At 38.7% G+C, this 17,249-nt stretch overlaps 1 protein-coding gene across 3 annotated transcripts in view; it reads right to left on the bottom strand.

The window, feature by feature from the left end:
- Positions 1–17,249, bottom strand: part of RORA (RAR related orphan receptor A) — an 810,701-nt gene that overhangs the window by 110,848 nt on the left and 682,604 nt on the right. Inside the window, exon 1 of one of the 3 annotated variants that reach the window (XM_027553854.1) lies at positions 146–288. The exons of the other annotated variants lie outside the window; for them this stretch is intronic. Coding sequence (XP_027409655.1) covers positions 146–176 — 31 coding nt within the window. The 5' untranslated portion in view covers positions 177–288. Of the gene's footprint in view, positions 1–145; positions 289–17,249 lie in introns of those variants that run through there. 3 annotated transcript variants of the gene reach the window in all.

Below are 17,249 nucleotides of genomic sequence, written 5' to 3'. Positions count from 1 at the left end.
CAAAAAACCCTGGCTGGGTTCCCGCGGCCAGCCCCGGGCAGTACGTGCGCTCGAGCAGGCGCGCCCACCCCTCCCCCTGCACGCCCGCCTCCCCGCCCCCCGGAGCAGCCAGCCCACCCGGCCCCGGTGGGGCGCCCGGGCTCACCTTTCATCGCTGCGATCACAAAATACATCATTTAAGCCGCGGTGAGGAGAGCGCAGGGAGAGCGGATGGTCCGACCCCGGAGCCCCCTCTGCCGCCGCCGCGCCGCCGCCGCCCGAGCCACAGCAGCAGCTGCAGCAGCTGCCCGCCCGCCGAGAGCCATCCCGAGCCATAAGAGGCTCCATGTGACCGGCTGACATCACGGCCGCCGCTCTGTTTACACCGCGCCCCTCCGCTTCCTCCCCGGGCGGGAGGCGGGTGGCGGGAGGCGGCGCGCCCCAGCACCGCGCCCCGCCCCGCCCCCGCGGGCAGGTGAGCGGCCGCGGCTCCTGAGCGCACCCGGGCTGGCGTTGCCCTCTGGCACCCCCGGCCCGCATCCGGACCCCCAGCCTTGTGCCCGCTTCCCAGGGCACCTGTGGCCTCCCGGGCGCTCTGTGCGCTCAGCGCCCTTCTGATCGCGCATCTACTTTCTCCTTCGACCCCTTGGGCAAGAAGGGTGCAACCTGACACTACTTTCCCGCTCCCTTCCCGGCCCTCCCAGGGGTGACAAAAGCCCCAACTCGTTGGCGGAAAAGCAGGGTATGTTCGGTCTGGCGGGGGGCGAGGGGTGGGCTACAGTCTCTCTAACTTCCAACTTCCCAGATCACCCCAGTTTTATTCGGAAGGTAGAGCCCCCTCCGGGGCGGTGGGGAACGAAGTCACCCAGGCAGTTCCAGGAGTAATGGTTTCCTCAGCCTTTCCTGGGAGACTCGGCCTGCGAAAAGGGAATTCCGCCCACCTAGACATTGATATTTCTCATCCTGCCAACATTTAAGGTCCTGGTTTACACCTCTCCCTTCCTGCAGGACCACTGAAACCTGGAAGGAGAACAGACAACTGTATGTGAATCACCTAAATGTACTCCAGTTGCCAGCCGATTTGAGCCACTAATTTCCCAGGCTCTTCCATATCCACCATTCTCTCTAGAGAACCCATCTACAAGTGGAAAAGGTTCTAGGTTTCACACCCTAAAAGTGAGATGTTTCGGTACTTTAGACAGGAAAAAAAAAAATCACCACCACCACCACCAAATAACCAAGCAACCTCTAAAGGTCAACTTTGTGAATTTTAACTTGCAACTAAGGCTTAATTCCCTCCAAACTTTGAAGCTTAATCCTTTTAACTGGCCTTGTAGAAACTCAAACCATGATATTATCATCAGATGAATTTCTTTACTATGAACTTCAGATGCTACATACCCAGAGACCAAATTATTTAAAATTTCAGCATTCTTTTCCACAGTATTGAGCATGGCAGAAAAAATTATCAAAAGCCAAGTTTGTTACCTACTACTGTTTCTTTACACAATTTCAACTCTGCTTTCTTTTCTGATGGTCTATGTTTCCATTTACAACTCAGATATTAGATGGTTATTAGTTGTTGCATTCATGGTAATTAAGCAAGAAGAGTCCTAACATTTTTTCCCATATAACTGAGTTGTCCTTGCCGCTGAGTTGGGACTCAATTTAAAACACATGCAGACAATCAGCACTGCAAAAACTAAGATTTATACTCTCCCACCCTCCGAGCCCCCTTCAAGGCAAAATTTACAGAGTGTTCTAATTTAGAAGGCTAAAAAAAATTCATGGTACCTTAAATCAAGCCATACCTTTATAAAAGTTTGATTTCAGCTAAAGTTATCCTAACAGTTTTTTTCCCCTAATAAAGCCCCCAAATCAGAAATCATAACAGTGTGAAGCCAAGACCTACCCATGTTAACTCAGCTGTCCAGCCATGGCGAAGTGGACAAGAATTTCAAATGAATCAACCATACCCACTCTGATGTTTACAGTGATGAAATTAAATCACATCACGTTCCCATGATGCAACTACATCTCCCAGTGAGGCAACGCCCCTCAGTTACACGGACACTATCCTTCATATGTGGTTCTTGATTTCCCTTGTCCTACCGACTTTAATAAGGACAGGTAATGCTGAGCTGTCCTATTGGTAGGTTCTGGGTACAGTTTTCTTTCCTCTGTATTGTTAAAGGATGGAAAAACATCAGAGACTGCATGCTCCTAGGGGTGCTTTTCCATACCCACTGCAAATGAATCCAGATAAACGACTCTGAAAATTCAGCGTTACTTTAAAACAGCATCCTGCTTTAGAAAATAATGCTTTGAAAATGACCAAATCCATTAGCTCCAGCCTGCCTGTCAGACATCTGACTCCAAGGTAAATAGTCTTACATTACTAGTAATCGGTATTTATTTCCAGACCATTTCAAATGAAATCAGTAATCGGGAATGACATGTAACATGACATATGCTCCTGCAATTACAAGGAGAAGAATCATTCATCCTATACATATGTCCCCAATAGAAATATAATCTCATAATACTTAAACTTGAAATATTTATACTTTTATTCAACAAAGACATTTCCATGATAATGTAACACTGACCTTGCCCTTTAGAAATGTATTTCATTCTCACCATACAACTAATGAGCAACAGAATTTCAGATATTAAATCACAGTAACCTTCCTATGTGGCTAGATGCTATTTGTAATACATGCCTCTATTAAATGCATTTTTTCATTTTCAACACAGCTTTTAACCCAGAGTATATTAGTGTTTATATCAACACAAAACTCTCATGAAACTTCAAAGGTAAATATGAGAGGTTTTCTTTAAAAACTCTCTTGAAATACAACTTTTCCACAGAGTTATAAGTCCTCAACCAAGTAAATTAGTCAGGAATGAAAGGATCTGTATTTCCCTTCAGTACTTCCACATTGAAGCCAAAAAGGAAGCACATTTCGGTGCAAACTTTTACCAGCTAAATATTAAAATACAGGAATAATTATTTGGTTTCCATAAAACACACACTCCTGGAGTACCAACTATGGGGGTAAAACAGTGTTAAGTAGTTTACTCTTTCCATTTGAAAAAATTTTACCAAGTGTTCTGAAGGAAAAAAAAAGCATAAAAAAATTGATTACAGGAAGGTAATTAAACAAGATGAGAACTCTTTACCATGAATGGGATTATATCATACATTAATTCTCAAGTCAAATAGTTCTGTTGGCTAATCTCAGAAAAAGAAGGCATACTACATACTGAAAAAAACATGTAATTCAACTCAGAATCCTCTACAGACAGCTCCACGTGGTGTCCCTATGTACTGGGTTTCACATTGGATCTGTCACTTAGCAAGGAAGTGGAGGGACATGACTGATGGCAAGTTATCCCAAAATGCCCATGAGGAAAGCTTGCTGGATTTCTGCAGGAGTCTAGACTGGAGTATAATCAGTAAATTAGTGCCTATCTTCCCATTTTCAGAAGTTAAATAAGGAAATGATACTTGACTTTAGAAAAGTACATTTGACTTTCTGCCAAACAGAATCTGATCTCATGGTATACACCACACTGATTCACACCTGGAGTGCTACTGGGGAGAATGGCAAAATGACCGGCTGACAAACTTATCCAGAATCAAGTGGCTCCCCATGCAATGTTTTCAAAGTTGGCTGATGCACATGAGAGGGAAGCTACATTTTGACTCTGAGGTTCTGTCTCGCCCGGGTCCTGGTTCTCTCTCTCCAGTATGTGGCAGCTTGCTAATTCAATTAACTTCTTTCTAGCTGAACAAGAAAGGGATCAGTGAAAGGTTAATATGGTCCTGGGCAGCTTGATTCAGCTGAATCCTTAGCTTCCATGGCACTGTGATCTGTAGGAGCTGAGCCGTTTGGGCCAACATAAATCTAGGGGACCAGGTCTCCTACTTACAAACAGGGTCTGAGAGGTAGTTTGAGACCCTGGTGTCTAGGTCTGAGACCTAGAGAGTTCTAAGTAAGATTACTTGGGAAGCTAAAGAGTAGATACAAACTTGCCTACAAATGATTACAGCCTTGCTTAGTTTTGAGTCTGAAAGTGTCTCATAAAGAAACATTTATAAATGGAATAATGCTGTTAAGACCTGGACACCAAGGTGGAAGAGGGGTCTCTTTCTTTACGTGTGTTAATGAAGAGGGGTGATCAGATTAATATAACCTGTTTTATTCATGATTTTAAAGCAAATATAGATGCCAGATTTAAATGTACATGTATGTGTGCACATACATAGTCCATGAAAATAGTGAAATTGATGGTATTTTGATGGCAAGAGACATCTTCAATTTTATAAACACACACACACACATATATATTTCTTATATTTCACATCATCAAGCACATTTACTGAATATTTATTATATGGCTGGCCCTCTATTGGAGAATCAAATAAGAATCAAGATTTATTCTTGAGAAGCTTCCTAATCAGGTGGCCTGGGCTCTGAAAACTCTATGCAGAAGTCAGTTCCCTGAGTTGGAAGTTCCCTAAAGAAAGGCAGTGTCTGGCCATCTGCTGAAAAGATGTTTGCACAGTGTTTCACCTCTCACAGTTGATGAGTGGCTGTAAGTCATTAGTGCGGCGGTTAGGATAATAGGATGTTGGAAGTGAAGGATCTGGCTGAATTGAGACAACGGTGAAGGGATTCTGAGATTCTCGGAACCACGTGTCTCACATATCTATTAGGAAATTCAAGAACTGACAGATGTTTTGTAACCATCACAAGGAGGGAAAGGATAAAGTTCACAGGCATTCAGACCTAAGCAACCTCCACAGAGTAGGTAGGTGGCGGGTGCCTCGCTACACACACACCTGCTAAGGGCAGTGAGGAAGATGACTCATATCGCAAGCCAGAGGGACTGCATAACTGTGTTCCCAAGGGATATCTTCCCCCTGCTCCTACAGCTGGCAGCGGAACAGGAAATGACGAGTCTGTTTAAAAAATTATTTTATTAAAGTATAGTTGATTTACAGCACGTTAACTTCTCCTATACAGCAAAGTGACACAGTTATATATATATATATATATATATATACGTGTGTGTGTGTGTGTGTGTACTCTTTTTCATACTTTTTTCTATTTGGTTTATTATAGGATATTGAATATAGCTCCCTGTGCTATACAGTAGGGCCCTGTTGTTTATCTTCTATGTATAATAGTTTGTATCTGCTAATCCCAAACTCCCAATCCATCCCTCCACCCTCCCCTGCCCCTTGGCAACCACACATCTGTTCTCTACATCTGTGAGTCTTCCAGTTTCATAGATAAGTTCATCTGTTTCATATTTTAGATTCCACATATAAGTGATATTGTATGATATTTGTCTTTCTCTGTCTGATTTACTTCACTTAGTATGATAATCTCCAGGCCCATCCATGTTGCTGCAGATGGCATTATTTCATTCTTTTTTATGGCTGAGTAGTATTCCATTATATATATGTGCCATGTCATCTTTATCCATTCATTTGTCGATGGACAATCAGGTTGTTTCCGTGTCTTAGCTATTGTAAGGAGTGCAGAAACTTAAGATTTTTCTTTTAGTTAAAGGAATATAGGTAGTAGAAGCAAACTCAGAACTTGGAGCTCTGGGTTCAAGTTTCACACTTGTCACTTAGTGTTCTATGTCACCCTGGGCAAGTCATCTCTCTTCTCAGGCTGTCGGGCCCCTGAATGTAGAATGAAGCAATAGGAAAGACTTCAAAGGGCTCCTGCAACTCAAATATCCCATGACTACTTTCAGGACCATGTCCTAGCCCCTCCTCAGAAACACCTTCATCCCTTTCTCTCTACTGCGCCATGTTGACTTCCTTCTCCAAGGAGCCTTCCTTGTTTCACTGAACCCCGAAGAACGATACCATGAGCTCTGGCATTAGATTAAACTGGGCCCCAAACCAACCTTTATCCTACTCACTAGCTGAGTGAGCTTGAGCAAACCTTTGTTTCCTCATATGTGAAATAGGATAGTTGAGCCTTATAGGGACACTGGAAGGAGTAAATGAAACAATTTAAAGAAAGGACAAAGTGATTATCTCTTAGCAGGGTTACAAGAGGAAATACTATCACCACCCCATATTGTTATACACACAGACCATGTGCCTGGTAAAAAATTATTGACCTTAATAAGGATATACGGAAATGATTATCAGCAAGCACTTTTGATAAGCTTAGAAATGTGTGTGTGTGTGAATGCACATGTGTGTAATAAGTATTTATTATGCACCTGCTAAGTCTTGGGAATATAAAGATGAATAAGAATTAAGTTAGCCCTTTGCATAAGGGACCTCTTTTTATGCACTATTTTCTATAAGACTTCAAGCTTTTTTTTATGTCTTGCTTCTTATAAGAATGCAAGTTCCCATCCAATGAACAACGATAAACATCTGTGTATTACATTGTGCTGGGACATGGAGAGGAAAGGAAAAAAGATTAAAATGTCAGACCTTTCCTCAAGGAGCTTGCAATCTAGTAGGAAAATGAATGCAATGCTCATATTGTAAGGCAGAAGATGTGACACATAGTCTAAGCCAGGTGCTATGTGGGCCAAGAGTAAAAGAGGTTACTTTGTGCAGGGTTAATCTTAAACTTTATGAGCAGAAGGACTTCATGGAGGAGGAACCACTTAAAGTAGACTTTGAAGACTAATCAGATTTCAGTAGACAAAAAAAGGAATAAAGGCCCTCTAAGAAGGAGAGCAGAACACACCTAGGAGCACACATAAGAGCACAGACAGAAATCACGCATGTTTTACTTAAGAAAACGTGATGGTTTAGAGTAACACGAAGTACATATAGATAAGGAGGGGAAGAAAGCTCAAAATGTACGCTGTAGGTGTTCCTTTTGCTTTCCTTCAAAGTGCCTAGTACAGAGCTTTGCAAACTATACTTTATACATTCAGAGAACAAGTTCTGAAAAAAGAATTGAGGGCAGAAGACAGGAATCGCACTTTCAAAAATAAATCTCTTTACGGCTTGCCTATTTCATAGTCTTATTCTAAGGATTAATAGTTGGTTTGATAGTCATAAAGTTAAATTACACTTAATAAAACACATAGAGCAAAAGAGTTCCACATCACAGCACACTGGGGAAGAATAAAACTGGAAATGGGTGTTATTTCATCAGAGCGAAAAGCTAAGCAGAGCATTTTAAGAGGAACAAGATAAATTGAATGTTATTTGATTTCATATCTCATCCATTTCAGTTCTGAAAATGATCTGAGACAGTTCTATTAATACAGATGCTTCGTGTAGAGGCCATATTTTTAAAGGACTCTCTTAAATATAGATATATATATTTCAAATAATGGAGAGAAGATAAGCAGTTACAGATGGTTTTCCCTATTTTTGTCATGCATGATCAAGGACCACAGTGTAACGTGGGCTTCCCTGGGAAATCTGAGTCTCGCAGCTAGGAATGTTCCAGGAGCAAAGGCTGGCATTATTTTGCTTTCACAGAGAAAATATGTTCCTGTTCAGTCAAGCAAAGTAATCAATTATTCTGCATTATGAAATACTCATTTTATAACTATTGACATTTCAGACAGTTTTGCCACATGTCAATAGTGGTTTGGAGGCTCACATTTGAGCTGCAGTTCACAGGATGGAATTTACTGGGCTGGCAATGTCGGGTCAGGAGTCTGTTTGCTGCCCTCAGAAGTACGCTTATTATTTATCTCTAGTCCTGCACAGTGGAAGTACGCTGTGAGGACTGAAACAAGAACAGACTTGAGGGTGTTTCTCTGCTTTCATTGAAAAAAAAATATTAACTCTTCTAAATATGTTAGATTCATATTAAAATTCTATACTTTTCTCTTGAGTTAAAAAAAAAAGATTCCTACATTTTGTAAGGTGGAGGTTGACTAAATTAGGTATTCCATTCAGAGGTTCCAAAATTCACATGAGATTTTGACTATCCAGTTAAAGCTTGTGCCCCCCAAAGATGATTTTCTGAAATCAAAAAGGCTTTCCAATAATTATATCACACTGAAGCTCTTGCTTTTACCTCACCTGTTGGTTCACAATTCTTTGGAACGCATTCTTTAGCAGGCACTTTTTCATATTGAATTCACTCAAAACTCTCTTTTGAGAAACTGACAGATAAGTAACTTGTCCAAGAACACAAGGAACCATAAAAAGTGGAATCTGGGGTGTGTACTCTTAACCAATACGTTACAACTCTCAAACATTTTCTGAATTTTCCTTTAATTGTGCACTACTCAGTATTTTGAAAAAGGCAAGCTGACTTCTTCAGAAATTAAAATTGACTAATAAAATGTAGGCATATGTGCAAGAACTTCTTTTATCCCTAGCTCCTGTAATTGAGCAGGGTTAGCGTGTGCCATTATGAATTATTGCACAATTTAGTAAATTATTTAATTACTTACTAATGAAGAAACATACTGTACATGGTTGCAATTATCCTGTTTGAAAACAATGTTGTCATTTGTCCATTTAAGAAACACTTGCTACACATTAAATTAACTCATGAGGGGAATTCTTCCTCTTTTGGAAAAATTAAACCACTCTAAATATTGGCAATGGAATGGGACACAGGAACAGAAGAAAACTAACAACTTAAAAAAGCCTAAGTTGGCATTTCCAAAAGACTTCAGACAAAATAACAAATCTGCTGGAAACACACACAAAAAATAATAATTTTAGACTTCATGTTCTTCTACAGGAAAAGCACAAGATAGAGATAGTTACTGATTTTACTTTTCCAAATTGTATCAAGGCTGCTCTTTTTATAAATAATTTTTGCAACATGTCGTATAATATAGCATTTCCTGCACCTACTTTGGAGAAGGCAATGGTACCCCACTCCAGTACTCTTGCCTGGAAAATCCCATGGATGGAGGAGCCTGTTAGGCTGCAGTCCATGGGATCGCTAAGAGTCGGGCACTACTGAGCGACTTCACTTTCACGCATTGGAGAAAGAAATGGCAACCCACTCCAGTGTTCTTGCCTGGAGAATCCCAGGGACGGGGGAGCCTGACGGGCTGCCGTCTATGGGGTCACACAGAGTCGGACACGACTGAAGCGACTTAGCAGCAGCAGCACCTACTTTAATCACCGAACAAATGGTTTACGCAGCATAATAATCTTAAGCAGAGCTACTTAGTTTTCAATACACTTTGAATAAATCATTGTCTACATTTATTAAGTGATTACAGTCATGCGTGGCCTCATTATCTGTATAAAGACATAGTACATATACAGCCTCAAGATGTTTTGGCAACACATCTTAAGTAATATATTTTCTTTTTTACTTTACCACATCTTTGGTTCTTGAAATATAACAGAGATAATGTGGCAGAGCCACTGTAAACAAGGAAAGATTTCAAAAAAGACACATCAGAATTGGGAGACACTCAAAGATGTCATGCGCGCTGCTTCCGAGACCATACGCTGCTCAACAGTTTCCACGTGTGACAGTTGCCTATCATTGCTGTTGTTGTTCAGTCGCTAAGTCATGACTGACTCTTTTGTGACTCCATGGACTGTAGCCCGCCATGTTCCTCTGTCCATGGGATTTCCCAGGCAAAGATACTGGAGTGGGTTGCCATTTCCTTCTCCAGGTGCCTATCATTAAAGAATCATATGTAAGCAAGAAAAATGATATTACATTTCTTTCTTTTGTTGTGTTCCTACCCCAGGGTCAATATGCCATATCACTGGGTAATTTAAGTTAAATGAAAGTTTTGTTCTCCTATGAATAACACATATATTAGAGCTATTGTATTGTTGTTGTTGTTTAGTCGCTCAGCCGTATCCGACACTTTGCAACCCCATGGACTGTAGCCCACCAGGCTCCTCTGTCCATGGGATTCTCCAGGCAAGAATACTGGAGTGGGTTGCCATTTCCTTCTCTAGGGAGAGTTATACAGGGAGAGTTATAGTTTACAGAATTCACCACTTGCCAAAATACAGTAAGGAACTATTTCCTATAAACCAGTAAGAACTTCAATAAATTTGAGCATTATGAAACAATAGAAAGGAAAACATATTTTATATGTTCACAGTATTCACTGCTCAATTTATAGTGTAACATAAATTTCTACATAGTATTTATTTTGTACTCACAGTGTTTTATCAACAAGAACACTAGTAAAACACATGCTTTAATAGTATTTTCTGATGTTACCTTGGCAAACTAGAAGAACTATATTTTGATCAAAATGCATCCTTAGATATGTTTTTATTTCATTTCTTATAAAAATATAACATATACAGTAAAAGTCACTCTTCTTAGTGTATAGTTCTATGAATTTGACAAAGGGTTTTGATTTTGTAATGACCAACACACTCAAGATATGAAAGAATTCCATCTCCCTTACCTCCCAAATTCTTTTGTGCCCTTCTGTAGCCAACTTATTCCCCTTCTCCAAACCCTGGTAACCACAGATCTGTCTTCTGTCCCTATATTTTTGCCTTTAAAAGATATCATTTAAATGGAAAAATATATTAATGTAACCCTTGACTCTGGTTTCTTTACTCAGCACAATACATTTCAGATACATTCCATCAACAAGTCAATAATTTGCTACTTTCTATAGTTGAGTGGTATTCCATTCTGCAGTTTACTCATTTCCTAATTGAAGAACATTTATATTGAATCCATTTCTTAGCAATCACAAAGCAGCTATGAATACTCATGTACAGGTTTTTGTGTGAATGTAAGTTTTTATTTTACTTGGGCAAATATCTAGTTATGGGACTTTTAGATTATATGGGCTATAGAAGTTTAATTATAAGAAATGCCAGGGTCTTCCCTGGTGATCAAGTGGTTAAGAGTCTACCTTCCAATGCAGGGAATGTGAGTTGGATCCCTGACTAGGGATCTAAGATCCCACATGCCTCAGGGCAAGGAGGCCCACACATCACAGCTGCTAAGCCCCAGTGCCACAACTGGAGAGAAGCCTGTGCTGCAACTAAGACCAGATGCAGCAAAAAAGAAATAAAAAACAAATAAATATTAAAAAGAAATGTCAAATGGTTTTCCAGAGTGGCAGCGCCATTTCTTCATTCCTTATTAGCAATATGAGAGTTCCAGTTGCTTCAGATCCTCATCAGCACTTGTTATTGGCAGATATTTATCTATCTTGTTATCTGAGGTAGTTATTTATAAAGTTCCTGGGATCACTGAATTCGTGAATACTGAATAATTATTTCTAGGAGAAATATGAGTTTTCTAGGAGCTTCCTATAAGCCTGTGTTCGTAACATTCTTGTCTGTTGATCAAGATACAACCTTATTTTTTTGTGCTTCTACTTGAAGACATCTTATTTGACATATTCTATTAATTCACTAACATTGAACCCACACGCAACAGCAATGGACAAAGCTTATCAAACGTGTATTTTCTCTGTAGGGCACATCACAATGGGAACACTAGCCAGCACTTCAGCACTGTGCTTGGGGTCCACTTTAAACAGCAGTATCACCAACAAAAAGCAGACAAATGAGAAAAATGTGGCACTGAGGTGACTGTGAAAACAGGACACTTGTTTACAGTATGAGAGCTGAAACAAGAAGGCAGAATGTTGCCTCATCTGATCTCAGCTGGGAACATGTGTATCAGGATGCTCTGTGCTTGCATAAGTATGAGAAAAGGCAGTATTTTTTTTTTAATAGCTGAAGTATAGTTGATTTACAGTATTGTGTTAAGTTTCAGGTATGCAGCAAAGTAATTCAGTTATGCATAATTTCAGATTATTTTTCCATGATAGGTTATTACAAGATATTGAATGCAGTTCCCTGTGCTATAGAGTAAATCTTTATTGCTTATCTATTTTATGTATAGTAGTGTGTATCTGTTAACTCCACACCTCTAATCGCCCCTCCCTTTCTTCTTTGGGAGAGTTTGTTTTCTATGTGACTCTGTTTCTTTTTTTTTGTATATAGTTTCATTTGTTTTATTTAGATTTCACATATAAGAGAAATCATTAAATATTAATTTTTCTCTGACTTACTTCACTAAGTATAATATTCTCTAGGTCCATTTATGTTGCTTCAAATGGCATTATTTCATTCTTTTTCATGGCTGAGTAATGTTAAGGGCAGCAAATATTGATTCTGGAGTTATAAATAAATTTTGGTGAGTAGGCAAACATGCAAGTATAGAACGTGCCAATAATGTCAATTAACTCCATCTATCTATCTATCTCTATCTAATCTAACCTGTCTTGCCATCCTATAGTCTCAGTTTAAATGTCACAAACTTTCAGGATATCTTGTCCAAACTGTTAGCCTCCATCAGATGAGCTCCGGGCTCCCACTGGCATCCTGTTCTTTCCTTTCTAAAAACCTGATTCTTCACATTGTATTGTTTTTGTGTTTTATAATCATTTGTTCTTTCAGTCTTTTTCACTGGACTTTAAGAGGCAAGGATTTACCTTTGTATCTCCTGTAACATGAAGATTTAGCACAGTGCCTGGTTCCTTTTGGATAAATATTTGTTGAATAAATGAATGCTTCTTTCAAAGCAGCAAATATGGTAAAAAGAGAACTAGAATTAGAGTTGGAAAATCTGTCTTCCCATCCTAGTTCTAATACCTCTTGGTTGTGTGACTGGTGACAAGTTACTTATATTCCTAGAGCCTTAGTTTTCTCACCTGTAAAACTGGAAAAAACAAGACCCATATAAATATATAAAAATATTAAAGCTTTAAAGTCAGACAATCAAACATGAAAACATTACTATCTGGCACACTGTTGGTATACAATATTCACTGGATTGGAGTGTTTTATGAACCACAACTAGACTTTTATAACTATATGAGCAAAATAAAATATACTGATGACTACTATGAACAGTGAGTTTATTTAGCCATCCACATACTACCAACTCTTCATGTATTTAGTTTTATGAATTCAGGGGACTCCAACAGTGAAAATGATTTTTCACTTTAGAAGTAGAAGTTTTGGCACTTCATCAAGCCACACTCTTCAGGATCAAAGGTTATGTATACTATATACTATGAATATATCTTCATATGAACTGATGATATATCTGCTACATTTCAAAAATATTTTCTGAATGTTTAAAAGTCACTCTTCAATAACACAGGGTTCTTATTCTTTGCTAACAAGATTTTTTCTCTTTCAAACACTACTGAAAAAACAAAGAATTAAATTTAAATGTAAGCATATAATGATTCTGCCTGAAATGTTTTCTTACAAAGATCTATTATGTCCCTTAAGATGTCAAGGCAATAAAAATCAATCATTTCTATAAAATTATCACAATCCTTTTTTTGTGTGTAACTAAGGGTAACAAAATAAACTAAATGCTCAAGTCCTGTTGAAAAGAAATTGCATAAACAATACGATGGTTACATCACTCAAAATTTATACAGAGGATTGCCTTACAAAATCATGATGATCAGATATGATTAAGTGACACTATTTAAGATTATTGGTCTTTAGTGGATACAAAGCATGATGACTCACTGGCAAAGCAAGCTAATGGTAGGGAGGGAGAGATGTAACTTTATGTTTTGATTACAAAGCAGAACAGATAGTAAAACCTCAGAATCAATAATCACCATTTTCTATGAAACTTTCATTGTTTCCTAAATTAGATTCATAGTAATTTTCTTGGCGATGACATTTTTTTTCAACACATACATTCTTATAAGTAACCTAACCACAGGCCTAAATTAAACCTAGAGTTTAAAACATTATTTGCTGACAGGCATCCTCCAAGTGTTTTCCACAGAGAGACATCACTTCCGATTGTTTCCAGGCTATTCTAAATGATCTTGGACAGGGCTACTGAGTGACTTGTCAGGGAACAGGAAAACATTATGACACCGTTTCTCCAGATTTCTTCCCAGAACATGAAATATTTGGGATCTCTCTAATGGAATCAAGGCTAGTTTCATGTTAAGCGTCAGTTTTAACTGGGGGAATGCTTCTAACATATGGCCACTGGGCTCTGACTCACAGCAACCTTCAAATTCTGGCCAAAATGTCTGTTTCCTGAGATTGTGTCTGAGGGCCTGCACATCCCTGGTGGGGCCCGGGAGGCTTCAATAAATGCTATTGTTGGAACAAATGAATGAATGAAAAAGTTCCTAATTAGCAGCTACAAATTCCTCCATCAACAAAATAATCCCATAGGAAAATGGCAATGGATTTGGAATTCATATTTATGAAGAGTTCTATTTTCAGCCCCTTTACAATTTTTTTCTTCATTTCTGCTTAACCTGATCTTTGATTTTTTTTTTTTTTAATACAAAAACTAAGGTGTGAAAAGCACTGAACCATTTTCCAGAACATGAAAGACAAGTGCAGTTCTTGGAAAGTTTCATTTGTATGTAGCTTGTGCATGAAAATTATTTTTAAATCTCAGTTAATCACCAGATATTTTCTGAGAACAGACTGTGGGGGAGGCACTGTGTGAGATATTTGAAAAATAAGGTTAAAAACATCCTATCCTTGCTTATGCACCAAGAAGTGTTATTAAGACTAGTAGAAAGTGTGCAGGTTCCGGAATATCCACAGGTGAGGCAAATGTTTATCAAAGTGTCACTAAACTAGAACTGCTATCAAAGGAGTATAAATAATTGTTATCACACTTTTCATAATTAGTGAGGTCTCACTTGAAAACCTTATGAAATCCAACATAGAAGAAAACAAAACAGAAAGATCCACAAAGATACCACTAAAATTCGAATAACTAAAGCTTGTATTTGTGCTTTAAAAAAATCCCTCAGGCATTTGCTTGGAGACTATTTACTTTTATGTAAGACACAGTTCTGACAACCTTGATATCTGATTTTCTAGTATACAGAATATATTAAAAAAAAAATCCCAGCAGAAAGGGGTAGAGAGTTCTGCTCATAGGAATAAGGAGAAATGATAAATACTAAAGGAAGAGGTAAAAAAAGATTAAAAGTTAGACCTAAGAACTCAAAAAATATAGCAGCATGGGACTACTTAGCATAGGGGCAAACAATGAACCACACCTGCAAAGTCTCCGAGGCCATCCTGCATCACAGCATACTACACACGCCATCATAATTAGTGTTTATCATGACTTTGAAATATTAAGAATGGATTAACCCATGATCTCTAAGAAGCCAGGGACTTACATAATATATTTTGAAAGGCTTCTCCCACCACCGAACAGAGTGAAATAGTTTAGGCACTTAGATAGATTTCAGAAAATTAATTTACATGTAGTATCTCATTTTCTAATAAGTCTGTGAGTGTGGTATTGATATACATACTTCAAATAATAACTCTAATTACATAAGACCTTACAATTAGGGTCTAGGTTATTTCAGTTTCAGTAAGCAATATTCTGAAGCCAGTAGGAAAAATAAAGGCCTTTCCATAGTAGGAATAACTGTGTTCTACACCGGCATTTCATTCAACTGTATCATAGCCAAATATCAATAAAATAAAAACCGTTTAAACACTCCCTCTATTTTTAAAGCAACAATGTTTTTGTAAATGTTTACTTGAATTATGAGTATTAAGGGCTGAGGTTTAAATATATATCATTATATTAAGATACTTGCTATTTATATCTTAGTAAAGGCTATTTATATAATAATGTTTAACCTGCCCTTATTCTGGAGAAGGAAAAGTTAGTCAAATAAGTTCAAGGAGGGGTAAAGAAAGGAAAGAAAAACACATTGGCCTAACTTGGCATTGCTTTCATTCAGGGCAGGTGAAGTGATGGGTTTTGAAAAGGACGCTTTTTACATGCACACACATGACACCAACACCCTTCTTCATGGCTGCGATAATTCTTTTTCAAAACTGTAAGCCTGTTTCCAGGGCAGCTGCAAAACATCCGTGAACACTCGTTAATTTATTGGAGTCATGGAAACTGCTGCCTCTACACCTGCCAGCTACATCCACATTGTGCAGACTCCACAATGCAGGAGTCGAAGGTGCCGAGATGAATTCTCTTCGCTCCAGGCTGGCTGGAGGAAAGGGGAGCCGCTGCTCAGGCCAGGACCGTACTTTTGGATTTCTGCTGCTTTCACTCCATCTATTGTCCAGGCTCCAGAATAATGCTTTCTGCATTAAAATCACCATGCTGCTGCTGCTGCTAAGTCGCTTCAGTCGTGTCCGACTCTGTGCGACCCCATAGACGGCCTTTAAATTGCTATTAAATGTATTATTACCTTCACCACTATTGTTGTTGTTAATGAGAATGCAGTTTAAAGGCTACCACTGGGCACTCACCAATGGCTGGGGAAAGACAGCAGGCAGGGTCAACACCCTCACTTACGGATGGGGTAGATGAAGCTTGGAGAGGTTTCCCAGCTTAGCCTGGGACATGGAGAAAGGGAGAACTGAGAATTCAGCCTGGGTTTCTGACTCTTGGTCCAGTGCTCAATCAGTTTTGCTACAGGCTGGATATTGAGAACTGATTTCTTATTCTTTAGGAATTTATATCCCGAGAAACTCAGATTGGCAAGTGTAAGGAAAATTTCCACTGTAGTATTTCTGAAAGTGAAACATGAGGCTATCGTATTCTTTCAGAAAACTTTGGTCACTAATTATATCTTCCTTTCAGTTCATACTTTTTTGTGTTACCTATTTATTCCTGCCACAAGAGATAATTTACATGGCTCTTCAACAATATGCCACCAATAAATTACCAATCAAATGTTAATTATTGGACCTCATGACAATCCACAGAAAACTAACTCATATGATGCAGGTTATAAACCAAGCCTGATCATATGATTGTTGTTTCATAATTTCTAGCCTTTTCTAAGTGATAGAGATTCACAGAGTGCTTGCAAGGGGCCCCAATACCCATTACTACAATGGCCTCAGAAGTTAAGACTAGCATACTTTGAAGTTATATCTCATTTTTTATGTATCTTTTTTTCATTAATCAACTTAAAATTTTCTGGTACTTTATAATATTTTTTCTATTCAAGTTGGGAAGGGGGTGGTCCAGACAGGCTGTATTACAAGTGCTTTCCAGTAGCATAAGGGAGTGATTCTTATGATTAATTCCAAAATTCCTTCCACATTGAAAGGGTGCTCATTTGACATCTCTGCTCTGGCCCATAATCTTGCTCTTATCAGCCTTTGTTTGGTGTAAAATACTGAATTAGTTTATAAAAGAACCATAATAAGTTACCTTTAAAAGTTATATTATTTGATAGCAGGGCTTTTGAAATAAAATGTTAAAATTTTAATTGGGCAAAATAACAGGTGATATTTATTTATGGCAAGGATTATAGACAGAACAAAGTGT

The sequence above is a fragment of the Bos indicus x Bos taurus genome, chromosome 10, assembly GCF_003369695.1.
Source record: "Bos indicus x Bos taurus breed Angus x Brahman F1 hybrid chromosome 10, Bos_hybrid_MaternalHap_v2.0, whole genome shotgun sequence".
Lineage (NCBI taxonomy): Eukaryota > Metazoa > Chordata > Mammalia > Artiodactyla > Bovidae > Bos > Bos indicus x Bos taurus.
This window is presented reverse-complemented; position numbering and strand designations above follow the sequence as displayed.